Source organism: Zootoca vivipara, chromosome 13, assembly GCF_965207765.1.
Source record: "Zootoca vivipara chromosome 13, rZooViv2.hap1.1, whole genome shotgun sequence".
In the NCBI taxonomy this organism is placed as follows: domain Eukaryota; kingdom Metazoa; phylum Chordata; class Lepidosauria; order Squamata; family Lacertidae; genus Zootoca; species Zootoca vivipara.
Genome location: NC_142596.1, coordinates 44712170 through 44729549, shown reverse-complemented (window position 1 = coordinate 44729549; position 17380 = coordinate 44712170). Strand labels below are relative to the sequence as shown.

The 17380-nt window shown below is 49.4% G+C and overlaps 1 protein-coding gene across 3 annotated transcripts; it reads right to left on the bottom strand.

The window, feature by feature from the left end:
- Positions 1-39: 39 nt before the first annotated feature.
- DNASE1L2 (deoxyribonuclease 1 like 2) lies at positions 40-13590 on the bottom strand. Of its 3 annotated transcripts, none has more exons than XM_088656761.1 (9): positions 12765-13590; positions 8956-9444; positions 8032-8179; positions 7029-7117; positions 5636-5719; positions 3923-4023; positions 2940-3052; positions 2335-2489; positions 40-2066 (listed from the first exon to the last, which is right to left on the bottom strand). In XM_088656761.1, exons 3-9 carry the CDS (start codon positions 8167-8169, stop codon positions 1814-1816), a joined length of 933 nt encoding a protein of 310 aa, XP_088512887.1. In that variant the 5' UTR covers positions 8170-8179; positions 8956-9444; positions 12765-13590; the 3' UTR covers positions 40-1813. The 3 variants fall into 3 exon arrangements, with proteins under 3 accessions (XP_088512887.1, XP_034987788.1, XP_088512886.1); XM_035131897.3 differs by lacking the exon at positions 8956-9444 and having other exon boundaries at positions 40-1850; positions 1970-2066; positions 12765-13317; XM_088656760.1 differs by lacking the exon at positions 8956-9444 and having other exon boundaries at positions 12765-13584.
- Positions 13591-17380: the final 3790 nt, after the last annotated feature.

The window sequence follows — 17380 nt, the reverse complement described above, 5'->3', positions numbered from 1 at the left end:
GTGGTCAAAAGTGGTGATTATGCCTTAAAAACAGGAGACTGGGCATCATTTATTTTATTTCTTATTATGCATCCATGGTCAGGGCGGTTAAAAGAAAATACTTCTTCACATAGCACATAGTTAAACTATGGAACTCTCTCCTGCAGGAGGCAGTGATGGACACCAACTTGGGCGGCTTTAAAAGAGGATTGGACAAATTAATGGAGGAGGAGATGATCAGTGGCTAGTAGCCATGATGAATATTCTCTGCTTCCACAGCTGGAGGCAGCAGTACTTCTGAATACCAGTTGCTGGAAACCACAGGGGGGTATAGGGCTCTTGTGCTCGGGTCGTGCTTGTGGGCTTCCCGTTGGGGCATCTGGTTGGCCAAGGTGAGAAGATGCTGGACCAGAGGGGCCTGATCCAGCAGACTCTCCTTCTGTACTTATGGTTCCCTCCTCCCTTTTATCACAACCAGCACATGAGGTAGGTTAGTCCCAAAGTCACCCAGAGCTTAATGGCCTCGCCAATCCAGTGTGCTAAGTGGGAGTAGCCTGTGGCCTGCCAAATGTTGCTTAGCCAGTGGTCAGAGGTGATGGGGAGCTGTAGTCCAGCAAGGGACACAGACCGGTAATCTGCCTTCTACTAAGGCAGGTACCTCTCTAGGTCAGAATGGTCTGCATCAACTGGTAGGAGTTCTCTGTGATTTCAGCTAAGAAGGTCCTCCCATCCCGACCTGCAGAGGCCAGGGATCGAACCTGAGACCTTCTGTATGCAAGGCAGATGCTCTGAGACTGAGCTACAGCCCTATCCCCCTAAGCAACGTCTGGAGACCCACAGGTTTCCTCTCCCTCTCACTGCAACCTGCTGAATCTCTCGAAGGCCTTTTGGTGCCCTCCAACTCAGCTCAGGTGGAATACAACACAGGTGTATGTCAATTGGTCTGCGGAAGAACAGAAGGTTCCAGGTTCAATCCCTGGCAGCATCTCTAGCAAAAACAGGACCTGGAGGACCTGGAGATAATGTTGGACTCCAGTTATCATCCTCCTCGTCCGCTGGCTAAGAGCTGGTGGGCACTGGGAGTCCAGTAACATCACGAGAGCCACAGGTCCTCCCACCTGTGAGCCACAAAGATCTCAAGGGAAGAGGCTCTCCTTTGCCTAAGAGCTCAGGAAGCAGCTACCTATCAGGGACTGGGCAGAGGAGGAATGGTGGAGACTGCCTCATCAGCCTGACCCTTCCAGAGAAGAAGACCATTCAGAATTACAACAGGGGTTTGAGGGAGGTCACAGCTCAGAGGCAGATGAGGGGGAAAGCTGGGAAATAAGGGGAGAGGAGGAAGAGGACGAGGAACCACCAGAAGGGCAACAGCTGATGGACACAGTGTCTTGAGAAAGAACCGGCAAGCCTTGAAAGTAGGAGAGCAAAGGGCTCAGAAGCAAACGGCTCTCAGCACCACCCATAGAAGAGATGAATGAGGAAGTGGGAGAAAAAGGGCGTGGGACAATGCCACTATTTCCGAGAGGCTGCATTCCAAGCCTCTCTCTGTAAATATTGAATGAAAGCAGATGGCAAGCACTTTTCCTTGTCTGATCTGTTCCTGGCAACCTGCTGTGGGGGTTATTTCCTCTGCTGCCTGACACTACGCAACAGAAGAGACAAGAATGGTCTGGATAGACCACAGGTCCATCAAGGCAGCTTTGTACGTCTGCGAGTGAACATGTAGCTGTGGGGTGAGAAGACCCAGGGGTGGCTCCACACACCCCTTTTCCGGCATGTGGGGGTGTCAGAGCCAGGCTGTGAGGTCGCACGGAGCTTCAGCGAGATTTCAGCGTCACCTCCACCGGGAAATGGTCGCTGATGGCCAGAGCCTACATGGGAGGAGAGAACAACAGGGAAGCTCAGAGCATCTCTTGTCGCCAAAGCCAAAACACAGTGTTTTCCCACCATGCACTGCAAGCCCACAGCTTATACTGTGAATGTGATTTACCTCCTCTTGGTTCAGCTTGAAGGTGCTCTGGAAGTCAAACACTTGGGCCGACTTGGGATCGATCCACTTCCTCAGCTTTGAACCGCTCACGACAATCCTAGGAGACAAAAGGAAAGAAATGGAGTGGTCCTCTCCTGTTTTTTTTGGGGGGGGATGAGGCTGCCTAGGATCCCTTGCTCTGGGATCATCGGCCGCCTTTTGATGCTGCGTGTCCTTCCAAGAGTGGGAAAGGAGGGAGGAGGAGGAGGAGAAGCAGAAAGAGGAGAGGTGGCTTGTTGTGGCAGCTGGGAAGCCTCAGTGGGCCAGTTGTGGCTCTTGGTCAAAAGATCAATCACTACAGTACATGGCGGCTTGGCCAACCTCACCTGTCATAGGCGCAATTGGAGTTGCCCACGGTGGTGTCTACAGAGTCTGGGATGAGCCACTTGAAAACCTCACTGGTGTGCAGGCGGATGGAGGACCAGGCGTTCTTCCCCACGTAACTGCAGTCAGCGTTGAAGTCTCCCAGGAACATCATGTTCTACAAAGGGGAGAAGATTTGCTGCTGGGAATTGCAGGTGGGGAGAGAGCACGGTTGCACTCGGATCCTGACTGTAGCCTTCCCCACAAGCACCTGGTGGGCCACTGTGGGAACAGAGCTCTGGCTAGGTGGGCCATTGGCCTGATCCAGCAGGGGTCTACTTATATTCTGAAGGTGGGTCTAATGTCCTGTCTCCAACAGTGGTCAGCAAGGTGTGGAATAGGTGGAACAGAACATCCTGTTCCAGGGGCTTGGCTCAGGGGTAGAGCACCTGCTTTGCAGAGGTCCTTGATTCAATCCCTGGCATCTCCAAAACAGGGCTGGGAATGTATCCCTTCTGAAACCCCAGACCAGGGTGGTTCAACCTGTGGCCTGAGGGCCGCAGGCATCCCACACGTCCCCTTTTTTCATTCAATGAAAAGCACCTTAACTGTTAACAAAAGCACATACATCCGTCTCCCACTTGTCAATTATCTTCAAGTAGACGTCGTAGAGGGCATCGATCTCTGCCACGGCATCATTTGGAGCTGTGTGGAGGGGAATCAGGACCAGCTCGTTGTCTTCTGCAAAAGAAGCAGGGTTAGCACAGCCAGCCCTTTCATCCCCTTGCGGGACTCAGGTGCCAGGAATGTTCTCCAGAGCAGTGGCGTGTGGTCGGTGGACTAGGGGTACTAGGCTAGTCCCCTAAATCTTCCCTTGGCGCCCTCTTCCCAAAGCCCAGGAAACTTCTGTCCAGCTTAGGGAGGGAGGTGTGATGCGTGTGTGACTCGTGATGTTATGCGTGTGATGTAGGCCCCCCTCCATCGCCCTCGCACTGTTCCCCTAGACCTAAGAGAACAAATCACTGTACGCCACTGCTCCAAAGGCACACAAGACCACTGACTTCAAGGCTTTTATAGAGGGGCAGGATTTGCCAATCTGGAACCCCTTGCTATCCCATCATTTATTATTTGTATGTCGCCCATCTGACTGAGTTGCCGCAGCTGCTCTGGGCAGCTTCCAACAAAATATTTTTTTAAACAATAAAACTGCAAACCTTACAAAGCTCCTTGCACAGGGATGCCTTCAGATGTTTATTTCCTTGACATCTGATGGGAGGGTGTTCCACAGGGACGGTGCCACTTTCAAGAAGGCCCTCTGCCTGGTTCCCTGTAACCTCACAGTGAGGGAACTGCCAGAAAACCCTTGGAGCTGGACCTCAGGGTCCGGGCGGTGCGATGGGGGTGGAGATGCTACTCTTTTTTGAACTGATGAACCTCACTTTGTTTCTTTCCCATTCGGACCTCCTGTTCTCAATCCCGTTTGCCAACCTCTAGCCCCTTGAGCCCCCAAGCAACAAATGGGCAGCCTTGGCCTCACATGGAGTTTGGGCTAAGTGGCTATGAAGTAAATGGGTGAGTCTGTATGTGTGGGATCCCTTCTGTTTTACTCACTGGAGTTGAGAGGTGAGAACTTTACAATGAAAGGCGGTCTGCTGAAGGCATTGTTTTTATCTGAGTACTGGTACTTGTCCACAACAGAGACACTCTTTGTCCTGGATAGAAAGCAGAGAGACAGTCACCAAAGGAACAATGCAGGCAAACTCCAGTCAGATTACCAGGTAAGCTGGGAAAGGAACGGCATCCCATTGTTGATAAAGCCCCCTATTGAGAACCCTATCCAGCAAAATAAAAAAATTCCTTCAGTAGCACCTTAAAGACCAACTACGGTAAGTTTTTATTTTGGTATGAGCTTTCGTGTGCATGCACACTTCTTCAGATATGCATCTGTATGCCTGATGTATAGAGGAGGAGATTATCCAGGGATTGTGTTTGTAACTGCTGTTTCTTTATGCTCTGAGTGCTTAAACGGCTCAGGACCGCAATACCTCAAGGACCGCCTCTTTCCATATGGACCTACCTGGCCCTTGATATCATCTTCTGAGACCCTTCTTCATGTGCCTCCTCCTCGAGAGGTCCGGAGGGTGGCAACTAAAGAACGGGCCTTCTCTGCAGTGGCTCCCCACTTGCGTAATGCTCTCCCCTGGGAGATTTGCCTGGCGCCTTCATTATACACCTTTAGACGCCAGGCAAAAACGTTCTTTTTTAACTGGGCCTTTGGTTGATATGATTTACATCCTATGCCCTTTTAAAATGTGTTGGGGGGGGGCTATTGAGTTGTTTTAATTCTTATGTATAGTGGTACCTCGGTCTACGAATACTCCTGTTAACGGACGATTTGGGCAACGAACTCCGCAAAACCGGAAGTAAATGTTCCGGCTAGTGAACTTTGCCTCGGAAGCCGAACGGTGGAAGGGCACTCACTGGTGGGAGGCTTCAGTAGGGAAAGCCCACCTTGGTTTAAGAACGCTTTGGTTTAATAATGGACTTCCGGAACAAATTAAGTTCATAGACCGAGGTACCACTGTATTTTGTAGTTTTATATTTTGATTTTATTCTGTGAACTGGCCTGAGACCCTTGGGTATAGGGCGGCAAAGATAAAGGGACCCCTGACCATTAGGTCCAGTCATGACCGACTCTATGGTTGCGGTGCTCATCTCGCGTTATTGGCCAAGGGAGCCGGCGTACAGCTTCCAGGTCATGTGGCCAGCATGACAAAGCCGCTTCTGGTGAACCAGAGCAGCACACGGAAACACCGTTTACCCAGGCCCGGCTCTAGGTGTAGTCCCGGTGGTGCGGGGTGCCAGGGCGCCGGGCCAGCAGGGGGGGTGCTGTGCGGTGAAGCTGCGCAGAAGCCACGCTGCGAGGGCGGAGGGCGGCGGAGCGATCTCCGCGCCTCAGCGCCAGGGCGACCGACCTGCTCAAGACAGCCCTGCGTTCACCTTCCTGCGGGAGCGGTACCTATTTATCTAATTGCATTTCGTGCTTTCGAACTGCAAGGTTGGCAGGAGCTGAGACCGAGCAACCCCGTCGTGGGGTTTCGAACCGCCAACCCTCTGATCGACAAGCCCTAGGCTCAGTGGTTTAACCCACAGCGCCACCCGCGTCCCTTATACGGTAGGGCGGTATATAAATTCAATAAATGATCATGATGATTTTTTGCAGTTCTGAAGATGGGTGTACCTAGATGAGAAAATGTGAATGGGAGAGTACAATTTGGAATGTAGGAATGTACTTGTCCACAAAGCACTGATTTGATCCGGCACCTGTAGAGGAAGAGGTACATTTCCCTGTAGTTCTCCCGTCCCAGCGACTCGCTGATTTCGTAGGCGTACTTGTGCTTAGAGGCACTGCAGAACAAGAAGAGGGAGAGGGAAAATCAAGGAAAGGCAGAGGAGGACATGTGCAGAGCAGCAGTTTAAGCACTCTGAATTAGTTAAACAGAGCTGGCTTGTAAAACAAGGCAGGGACCTACCCACGCCCCACATCGCCTGCCAAACCCTTTCCCATCCAGCTGTCGCATCCTAAGCAATGGCAGCCCAGGTGGGAACACCTGTAGGCCTCTTGAAGAACAGCTGGCCTGCACACCGCATAGATCTCATAGCAAGAGCTCCTCCAGGGGCCCATCTCGTCCAACCTCCTGTTCCCGACTAAACATCGGGAAGAACGTTCTGATGGTAAGAGCTGTTTGATAGTGGAATGGATTCTCTTGGGAGGGGGTAGACTCTCCTTCCTTTTTAAGCAGAGCTTGAGTGGCCATCTGTCATGGATGGTTTAATTGAGATTCCTGCATCAAAGGGGGTTGCACTAGATGACTCTACGAATCCCACAGTGGCCAACCAAGCACCTCCAAGAAGCCCATCGGAAGGCAAGGAGGCTGCAGCGCGCTCCTGCTGTTGTTCTCCAGACACTGACTTTAGTGGCCCTCTACATCTGACGCAGGTGGCGCTGTGGGTTAAACCACAGAGCCTAGGGCTTGCTGATCAGAAGGTCGGCGGTTCGAATCCCTGCGACGGGGTGAGCTCCCGTTGCTCGGTCCCAGCTCCTGCCAACCTAGTTCAAAAGCACGTCAAAGTGCAAGTAGATAAATAGAGACCGCTACAGCAGGAAGGTAAACGGCGTTTCTGTGTGCTGCTCTGGTTCGCCAGAAGCGGCTTTGTCATGCTGGCCACATGACCTGGAAGCTATACGCCGGCTCCCTCGGCCAATAATGCGAGATGAGCGCGCAACCCCAGAGCCGGTCACAACTGGACCTAACAGTCAGGGGTCCCTTTACCTTTACCTTTTACATCTGACCCTTGAGGTTTTGTCCTCTTGCCTGCTACTTATTTTTGTCAAGTCTAATGGCACTGACATTGCACGGTTTGGCTGTTCTGCATACATTTTCTGAGAAAGGAAACTGGTCCCCAAGCTCGCTCTCCCTAATTCACTTTGTCTTCTCCTCCCATTGAGAAACAATCCATTGCCGCCTTCTCTCTCTCCCGCCCTGCCCAAAGACTTCGTGGAATCACAGAGTTGGAAGGGACCCCATGGGCCATCTAGTCCAACCCTCTGCAATGCAGGAATCTTTTGCCCAAGGTGGGACTCAAACCCACGGCCCTGAGATTAAGAGCCCCCATGCTCTGCCAACTTGCCTGCAAAGACTTAGGACGGTGTTACCTGTTGAGCCGCTCCAGCAATTCACTAACAGCGCTTAGGTCGGCATCCCGCACCTCTTGTACCAAGGCAATGTCGTACCGTGACAGGATCTGGAAGAAGCATGCATGTGTAAGAAGACCAGAAGGCCCCCATTGGATCTGATGGAAGGTCCATCTTGTCCAATGTCTGGCTTCCCACGGTGGTCAACACAACCCATCTCTTCTGCTGCTGCTCCCCACCAACTGCTGTTCAGAGGTAGACTGCCTCTAAACATGGAATCCCCACTAATGTCATGACTAATACCCAGTGACTGGCCTCTTCTCGTCTTTCTCTTCTGGGACCCTTTTAAAGCCATCTGAGACAGCAGTCATCACCACTTCTTGTGGCAGCAAGTTCCCCAGATCAGTTGTGTAAAGAAGAATTCTATTAGGAAAGTTTTGCTGGATCAGGGGAACGAGCAATAAATATGTTGTCTGGAGGAGTCCTCAGGTTGTGTTCATTGATTTCAGTGATTCTACTCTGAGTATGGCAAACATTAGAGCTGTTGGACACTGGAACGGACCCCCTAGGCATTAGAGCTGTTGGATAGTGGAACAGACTCCCTAGGGAGGTTGTGGAGGTTTTTAGGCAGAGGTAGGATGGCCATCCATCGTGGAGACTCCTGCATTGCAGGGGGTTAGACTGGATGACCCTTGGGGTCCCTTCCAATTCTATGATTCTACAATTTGATACAATCTTTTGTTTTGAGTACTAGAACTGAGCTGAGCTCATGGTCCTTCTGCAGGAAAATCCATTCCTGGTTACCCCATCCTTCCTTCATATCAGCAATCTGTTTTTGAAGGATGGTATTGCTGCTATTCTTGTACAAGTGGGAGTCAGGAATCCCTGCCAATCTACCTGCCCATCACTCAGAGCTCTACCAGAAAACCCAGATTTTCCTCCTTCCCAAACCTGTCTGCTGCAGTCGGGCTGGTGTTGGGTCTCTCATGTTGGGGATTCTGTCCTTGCAAAGCCCCGTTCTCACCTTCACAATAATTTCTGAGATCCCCTCATTAGACAGTTTGCTGTCTCCAAAGCTCTGGATGTTGAACGCACAGATCTTCAGAGGGGTGGCTGCCTGCATCAGGAAAGCCAGGGCGGAAAGGCCCACCAACAGCTTCATGGTACTTCCCCTAAATGGGAGAGATGGGAGGAGAATATTTTAGTTGTGGGCTATAAGCGTCAGCTACTGGGTCAAGAGAGGGTCCATTGGGGTGGCACCAGTTGTAGCTAACGCCCACTGAGATTGGTAGGGCAGACTGCAAGGAGCCCACCAGCAGATGGCGCTAGAGTGCATGGCAGGCAGGGCCAACCCTTTCTAGCTTTGTCTCCATCATCCTTCTCCTTCCTGCTCAGTTCTACAAGGGCAACACAAAGGACTCATCTGCACTATGTATCTAAAGCAGCCTCACACCTCTTTAAACAGCCCTGGCTTCCCACAAGGAATCCTGGGAAGTGTTATTTGTTAAGGGCACTGAAAGTTGTTGTGAGACCCCTGTTCCCTTCACGAGAGCAGCAATTCCCAAAGTTTCCTGGGAAGACAGAGTGGTTGTTAAACTACTCTGGGAACTGTAGCTCCTCGAGGGGAATAGGGGTGGCGCTGTGGTCTAAACCACAGAGCCTAGGGCTTGCTGACCAGAAGGTCAGCGGTTCGAATCCCCATGACGGGGTGAGCGCTCGTTGTTCAGTCCCTGCTCCTGCCCACCTAGCAGTTCGAAAGCACGTCTGGCGGGAAGGTAAACGGCATTTCCGTGTGCTGCTCTGGTTTCGCCAGAAGCGGCTTAGTCATGCTGGCCACATGAGCTGGAAGCTGTACGTTGTCTCCCTTGGCCAGTAAAGTGAGATGAGCGCCGCAACCTCAGAGTCGTCCGTGACTGGACCTAACGGTCAGGGGTCCCTTTACCTTTACCTTTAACATCCATCTAGTCCTGCATCCAATGGCCCATCTAGTCCTGCGTCCTGTTCTCACAGTGGCCGAACAGATGCCAGAGGGAAGGGCCCTTGCATCACCTCTTAGCCAATACGATGAGCGCAATTCGCAGGACCCGCTGACTGCTGAGAGGTGAGCGGCGTCTGTGTGTTTGAATCCGTCTTCTCTCGCCCAGGAGGAAATTCAGCGGGCCAGGAAAGTGTGCAGCTTCACACCTGAGAACACCACCCTCCTCAATGCTACCCCTTCCAGGAGGGTGGCCTGACTTGATGACCCTTTCGTGCTTCCTGTCAGCACAGCACAGCTTTCGTTCACTCCTTAGGCTTCATGAGTGATAAGGATGTCATCTAGTTGCCCTCAAGGAAGGGAGGGAAGGATGGTTCTCATTGCTTGGTGAGCGACTGAGTCTCTGTTGTCATTATGCTGTCTGTCAGTATGCTTTTTATTATTATTTTTATCATTGGTGTTCTGTAATCCCAAGGGAAGAGTAGGAATAATAATAATAATAATAATAATAATAATAATAATAATAATAATAATAATTTATTATTTATACCCCGCCCATCTGGCTGGGTTTCCCCAGCCACTCTGGGTGGCTTCCAACAGAAAAATAAAACACAGTAATCTATTAAACATTAAAAGCCTCCCTGAACAGGGCTGCCTTCAGATATCTTCTAAAAGTCTGGTAGTTGTTTTCCTCTTTGACATCTGTTGGGAGGGCGTTCCACAGGGCAGGCGCCACCACCGAGAAGGCCCTCTGCCTAGTTCCCTGCAACTTGGCTTCTCGCAATGAGGGAACCGCCAGAAGGCCCTCGGTGCTGGACCTCAGTGTCCGGGCAGAATGATGGAGGTGGAGATGCTCCTTCAGGTATACTGGACCGAGGAAGTTGGCAGGGCAGGGTAACCCCTTGACCTGGTTGCTGTGAGTAAGGAGGCAGGCAGATGTGGGGTGGGTGAAGTGGATGGGCACTGCCCCATGCGCCCTAGTGGACTAGCCAACTTTTGAATCCACCTTTTGCAGTTATGGGATGCGGGTGGTGCTGTGGTCTAAACCACTGAGCCTAGGGCTTGCCGATCAGAATTTTGGTGGTTTGAATCCCTGCGACGGGGTGAGCTCCTGTTGCTCGGTCCCAGCTCCTGTCCACCTAGCAGTTCGAAAGCATGTCAAGTGCAAGTAGATAAATAGGTACCACTCCAGTGGGAAGGATAAACAGTGTTTCTGTACGCTGCTCTGGTTCGCCAGAAGTGGCTTAGTCATGCTGGCCACATGACCTGGAAGCTGTCTGCGGACAAATGCCGGCTCCCTCAGCCTATAGAGCGAGATGAGCGCCGCAACCCCAGAGTCGTCCGTGTCTGGACCTAACGGTCAGGACCTAACCTTTACCTTTTTGCAGTTAATGGCATTCAGAGGACCACCATTCACTGGCAATTCTTCCTGGAGTGCATCCTGGAAGACATGTGTCCCAGTTCGGGGTCTGAAAAAGTTGGGTGGCTGGCCACTGAGGGGAGTGAGTGGGAGACTAGTCGAGTCCACCAGGTGGGAGGAAGAAGATGCCAAGGGGATCTCGGCAGGAGCCCAGTGGCTTGGATAAGCTCTGAGCCCAGGGCCGGCTCTAGGTAGACCCCCGGTGGCGTGGTGTGCCAGGGCGCTGGGCTGGTAGGCATGACGCCGTGCGCCATGCTGCGCTCTGCGAGGGCGGGGGCACCGGAGCGATCTTCGCCCCTCAGCGCCAGGGCATTCGACCTGCTTGAGACTGCCCTGTCTGAGCCGATGACTCGCAGCTGCGTCTTGGTCTCGGCATCCAGGCCACGGGCTACGGCAGGCGTGAAGTTGTTGCCACGTCAGCAGAGATGTTGCCTCAGCTTCTCGAGGTTGCGGGGCTTTGGAATCTCGCCCAGTCGCGGTATCTTCCCAGGCTGAGAGCTTGGCAGGAGTTTCCTTCCCCCAAGGTCTCTGGAGGGAGAAGCTTTCAGCCAGACTCCCAACGCCGACACCCAGGCCCTGGGCTGTGGTTGCTCACTTTCTCATCATCGCTCAGTGCGCTGAGATGACTGGCACCCTCCGGGAGTGGCTCGATATCTCTCGCAAGCACTGCCAAATCTTCCACCTTGCAAGGTGGAATTAGGCTTCTTCAAAGAGGGAGCGATTAGAGCTGCGCTCCCATCTCTCTCTTCCACAAACCAAGGGTTTTGTTCCTCGTCAAAAAGGGTACTCGGTTAAGAAGAGCCGCAGCTCGTGGACAGCGCATCCCTGCCTGGCAGCCTGGAGATGTGTTGCCGGTCAGTGTAGACAATACTGATCTAGATGGACCAATGCTGTTGACTCTGAATCCTGTCGCCAACTCCTGTCCTTGCTGCTCTGAAGCCTTGCAGGCTCCGTCTTGCTCTGTTCTCTGTGTCTGAGGAAGGTGGTTGCCTCTTCCCACCTGGCAGGTGCATTGCAGGCAGTGGTTCAGCAAGATCATCCTGGCATCACTCTGCTGGCAGGAGATTCCCCTGCCAAATGTTTGTTTAGTAAAAAAAAACAACCACCACCATGTGGGTGGAGATTGCAAGTTTATTTTGGTCCAGCCAGGTACTGTGGCACTTTACCCCTTCATTCCCAGAAAGGAGCATTAGAATATCAAACTTTTAAAAAACCCACTGGACGGACTACCTTGGGGATTATAAAGATCCCAAGAAGATTGCTGCTGGAGCAGACCAAAAAACCTATTTACTCCAACATCCTGCTTACTTACAGTGATCAGTGAGGTGGCTCCAGGAAGCCTGCAAGCAAGCTCTAACCCTCTCCACCTGTTTTTTTTTCTCAGCAGCTGGTATTTAGAGGTACACTGTTCCTAACCCTGGAAGTTTCATTTTATCATCTGGGCTATAACTGCGATCTTGTTTTGCTCCTGCCTTTATTCTAGGCAGGCTCTACACACAGGATGTTTCCTCCTCTGTGTTATCTCACAACTACTCTGCGAGGTAGGTAGGGGAAGAAAGAATGTGTCCATTTTGGCCTTCTCCATTTCTCGTTTTCCCAGTCTTAAAACCTCTTCAAAACCTCTTCTCCACATTTCTATAGCAATTTATGGCTATTGTTATTTTTTTTTTTAAAAAAAAAATCCTAATGAAAATTCAACAGCATTTTAGGGAGAACTTCTCCTAATAAACACATTCTTGTTTGCGGTTTTGACTAATGTACCGTACATGGTTGTTGGTTTTTTCCCAAACAAGTTCTCCAAATATAATGCATCTTGTCTTTTCGTTCCACTAATATATTCCTTTTTATACACACTTCTCCCCAATGTATGTATTTTTGTAAACATCCTTTGGTTGGGGAACTGCACTGCAAAATTTTGGGGAAGTGGGGTTTTTTAAAATTATTATTATTAAATTTGTATACCACCCCTATACTGACAGATCTCAGGGCGGTTACAAAAATCAAAATATAAAAATTCTGAGGTACGAGCTGTGTTTTGGGGTTCCTGCATTGCATTGCTTGGGAAAGAGAAAATTGGGTAGGCGCACGTTAAAATCCTAACTAAGTTGGATTTCTCCTCCATCCCTAAGCGCCACCTATCTTGCAGCAGGGAGTTCCATCAGTTTCTCATGTCCTGGGCCCAGAAGGACTTGTTCTGATCTGCCCCTGATCTGCCAGGAAATCTGTCTCACTGTGTGATCCCAAGTTCTAATATTATGACAGAGGAAGAAAAAGCCCCTCCAAAAAAGTCCAACCCCCCCAAAAAAACCCCACAATAAAGTCAAATAGTTTTTTTAAAAAAATAAAATGAACCAGCGCTTACCGTGTGTTCGACAGGCAGTGGAGAGATGGTTTGGAGGTTTTTCCAGGGCTTCTCCAGTCACTGACACACCATGCGGTCCTGATGCAAAATCTTCCACAACTTTTGGTTCCTCACCAAGTTTTATGGAAATGAAAGGCAGTCCCCACCCATCACCTTGGTGCAACATCCGGCACCTCGCTGAAGTTTCTTTACATGAAATGCAGCAAGTTCCCATCCCTGGGCGGGGCGGGGCAGAGAGACACATTAATAAGCATTTTCTGAGCCTACGTTTTATAGAAAGACAAGCCTTGCAGACTCCACCTTGGGAGAAGCGGGTGCATTGCATAATCTGGGACAGCAAAAAAACAAGCTTCCAGGGTGGCCTCCGTCCGCTCGCCAAAACCACAGAGATTGCATTTGTGATAGCCGCCTCCCCCAGCCCCTCCGTGTCCAACAACTGCACAGGAGTTAGAAATCCAACAGGCGAAGCTCTTCTGAGGACAAGACATTTAAATTTTTGTTTATACTTATCAAAATAGATGGAAAAGTTTATACCCAATACCAAATCTCTTTTTTACAATAGATAGACCAGAACAACAACAACAACAACAACAACAACAACAACAACAACAACAACTTTTATTTATCCAATTCAGCTTTGATCCAATTGGATCAAAGCTGGTGTGGGGTGAGAATATGGGTGAATGTATTAAGTGGACGGATTGAGACGGTCTGGAACTGGAAAGGTATTAATGGAACTTGTCTAGGCATCTGGAGAATTGGCAACCAGGGGAAGGAGGGATGAAAAAAGTTTTTATCTGATGTTAAAAGGGATAGTGAATGGAGTACTTGTGGGGGGAAATTATAGGCTAAAGGGATTAAAAATATGAAGTTAGTTATGAGATTAATGGTAAAAATTAGAATGTTATTAGGAATGATATTGAAATGTTCTCCTTTTTGTTTTTATTTTTATTTTCTGTTTAAGTATGAATAGCTGTATTTGTGGGATTTAAATTAGACTCGGAGAGGGAGGGTCGGGGAAGTCGAAGTTATTAATAAGTCATAAGTATAAGATTTGTTTTCTATATTTTTTTCTTCTTTTTTGCTTTTTTTTGCTTTTCTGTTTCTCTTTAAAAAATTTTTTAATTTTCTCTCATTTGTATGGTATTTTCTTGTGAATGTTAAGTGTGATCCTTATATGTATCAGAAAATCTTAATAAATATTTTTTTTAAAAAAAAAACAACAACTTTTATTTATACCCCATCCATCTATCAGGCTGGGTATCCCAGCATTTTAAAATGCTTTAAAAATCTAACCTAAAAAAAAACCAGGAGGAAAGAGAAGAGGAAAGGGATTGACACAGGGGTCAGCAACCTTTTTCAGCCATGGGTCGGTCCACTGTCCCTCAGACCATGTGGTGGGTCGGACTATTTTTTTGGGGGGGGATGATGAACAAATTCCTATGCCCCACAAATAACCCTGTTGCAGGAATTTATGTATAGGTTTTTTTTGGGGGGGGGGAGGTTGCCCCTCCAGCAGATATCCTGCACATGCACCCCACTACCAAAATCCGCACAATCACTTTTGTGACTTTTGTGATTTGTCCCCACAAAACACTTCATCACAGTTTCTTCCTATATTTTGCACAATACCAAATGTAACAATTCACTGATAGGTAAAGGTAAAGGGGCCCCTGACCATCAGGTCCAGTCGTGTCCGACTCTGGGGTTGCGGCGCTCATCTCGCTCTAAAGGCCGGGTCATGTGGCCAGCTTCCGGGTCATGTGGCCAGCATGACAAAGCTGCTTCTGGCGAACCAGAGCAGCGCATGGAAACACCGTTTACCTTCCCGCCAGAGTGCTCCCTATTTATCTACTTGCACTTTGATGTGCTTTCGAACTGCTAGGTTGGCAGGAGCTGGGACCGAGCAACGGGAGCTCACCCCGTTGCAGGGATTCGAACCGCCGACCTTCTGATCAGCAACCCCTAGGCTCTGTGGTTTAACCCACAACGCCACCTGGGTCCCTATGTCCTATCTATGTCCTGGCTCACTGGGAAAACTTCAGAAATTCATATAGACATGTAAGCTCAGCTACACAGCAGCCCCTCTGCCTGAGTGATAATCCCTGGGATCCTGATACCCGAGTGCCAGACAGGTAGCCATTCCAGAAATAACGAACCCAGATGAAGACAAAAGGGTGCGATTAACTTGGCTGGGAAACAGGGAAATGTAAATATCTCTTTTGTTACACTTGAGGGATGTTTGGTGGAGGGCAAGGGGAGGAATGGAGCAGGGTCCAGGATGCTCAGATTACTGCCACCAGACCTCCCCTTTCATGATGTAACCATGATGTATTAGTGATGTAGTTTTGAGGGGTGTAACATGGGGATTAGCAGCTAATAAAAATTTGGGTTCTCTTTTGTACGGGGCTTCCATCTTGTTTTACCTGGTGGCAGGTGGGAGTCCTGTCGCAACAGTCTTCATTAAAGACCAAGCTTTACTGGCTACTGTTTTGCTCTGGTATTCCTGGCTGGTGTCCTTGTTTTATTTTTGTCCAAGGGAGCCCTCAGATTTCTTCATTAACAACCCAGAGATGCATTTTAAATAAAAGCATTCTACTCATGTAAAAACACCAGGCAGGCCCCACAAATAACCCGGAGACGAATTTTAAATAAAAGGGCACATTCTATTCATGTAAAAGCACGCTGATTCCTGGACCGTCCACGGGCTGGATTTAGAAGGTGATTGGGCCGCATCCGGCCCCCGGGCCTTAGGTTGCCTACCCCTGTCATAACACAATGTAAATTTTAACCCTTTAGTCCACATACATTCCCACTCTTCCACCTGAAGCCTTTTCAAAGATGGATCAAGGCTGACAGCTTCACCTGTTTAATTTTTGCTTGCACAAGAGCTCAGGCTGGGGCTTTTAGCTACCTCACTAACGCCCTGGGAGCAGACATACTCCTTGACTCCAGTCTCTCTCCCACCCACAAATACATGCACCATCACATCCATATATAACCTGCACCAACCTAAGGCAGCTTTACCCAGCTTTGTGCCTTCCCAATGTTTTGGACTCCAACTCCCATCAGCCTCTGCTAGCATGGCCAATGGGCAGGGCTGATGGGAGACGGAGTCCAAAACATCCCACCAGGGATGGCTAGTCCAAGCATTGCACCAACAATATTTATGGCGTTCAGCAACCCAATTGGGAAAATTGGACCTGGCAAACTCGTGTGCAGTTCATCATGGTGACTACGTTGGCGTAAAATGCCCTCCAGGTGTTTTTTTTGGGAGGAACAAGGTGTTTAAAATATAATTAGTCAGTGAGATGACAAGAGGATGAGCAGAAGGCAGGGAGGAATCTCAGCGTAACCTGAAAAGCAGCTTTGAGGGGTGGTGGTGATGGCTCAGAGGTGGCTCCAGCTCTGTGGTGCATCATTTTGGCCAGGCATCCCCAAACTGCGGCCCTCCAGATGTTTTGGCCTACAACTCCCATGATCCCTAGCTAACAGGACCAGTGGTCAGGGATGATGGGAATTGTAGTCCAAAACATATGGAGGGCCGAAGTTTGGGGATGCCTGATTTTGGCTAAATTAGGCAGGCAGAGGATATGACCCCTCACTACCACTGTGCTTTGCAGTGCGCCCTACCTATAAACCATGGATGGGGAGCCATGAGTGGGAGAAGAGAACATACCAATCTCAGGTTCTATCGGTTTCTCATTTTCCCAATCTTAAATTTCGTTCTCCACATTTCCACATCTGTTTGCAATTTTGTTTATTTGTAAGGTCCTCATGAAAATTCACCAGTGCTTCAGTGCAAATTTCTGGTAATGGACACATCTTGGTAGGCAATGTTGCCTGATACACACATTTTTGGAAAGCGATTCCCACTAACACAACATACTTTTGTATGTTACTTTTACTCATATATGAACCTATGTCCATGCATTCCTCTAGCACAGGCACATCCAACAGGTAGATCGTGATCTACCGGTAGATCACTGGACATCTGTGGTGGATCACTGGTAGATCACTGGCTCCCCCCAAAGAAGCTCAACAACTTTGGCTCCCCTAAAGAAAAGCTCAACACTTTTGCCCTGCACCCTCCAAAATGTGGCTTTCCTCCTCCCTAAAAAGCTCAACAACTTTGACCTAAACCCAAAAAACCAGGGCTTTCCTTCCTAAAAAAAAAAGCTCAACAACCTTGACCTGAACCCCAAAAGGGGGGGGGTAGATCACTGCCAGTTTTTAACTCTGTGAGTAGATCGCAGTCTCTTGGGAGTTGGCCACCCCTGCTCTAGCACGTGCATTTCTGTACATACTTCTTGGCTGGAGAATGGCTTTGCAAAATTCAGATTAGGGTGAATTTTGAAGGCTGGCTGTGTTTCGATTTTTGCATTACAAGTGGTGCAAATTTGGTGGGTTTACCTTCAAATGCAAAGTGAATGGAATTTCTCCCCTGTCCCTACCCCACAATGACACCACACATGTGAAGCCCTCTTAAATCATTCAACAGTAAGGACTTCCTTCAAAGAATCCTGCGAATCCTAGTGTAGGGTACTGAGACCCTTTCGTAGAGCTACAATTCCCAGCACTATGAACAAGCTATGATTCCTAGGATTGAACTCTGG

Bases quoted from the DNA above. Each gene is read 5' to 3' on its own strand.
- DNASE1L2 (XM_088656761.1), bottom strand. From the start codon at position 8,169: ATGAAGCTGTTGGTGGGCCTTTCCGCCCTGGCTTTCCTGATGCAGGCA. The intron at 5,720-7,028 runs GTAACACCGTCC...CTTGTTCTGCAG, and splicing joins TTGCTGGAGCGGCTCAACAG to TGCCTCTAAGCACAAGTACG. The intron at 4,024-5,635 runs GTGCCGGATCAA...CTTTCTATCCAG, and splicing joins ATGTACCTCTTCCTCTACAG to GACAAAGAGTGTCTCTGTTG.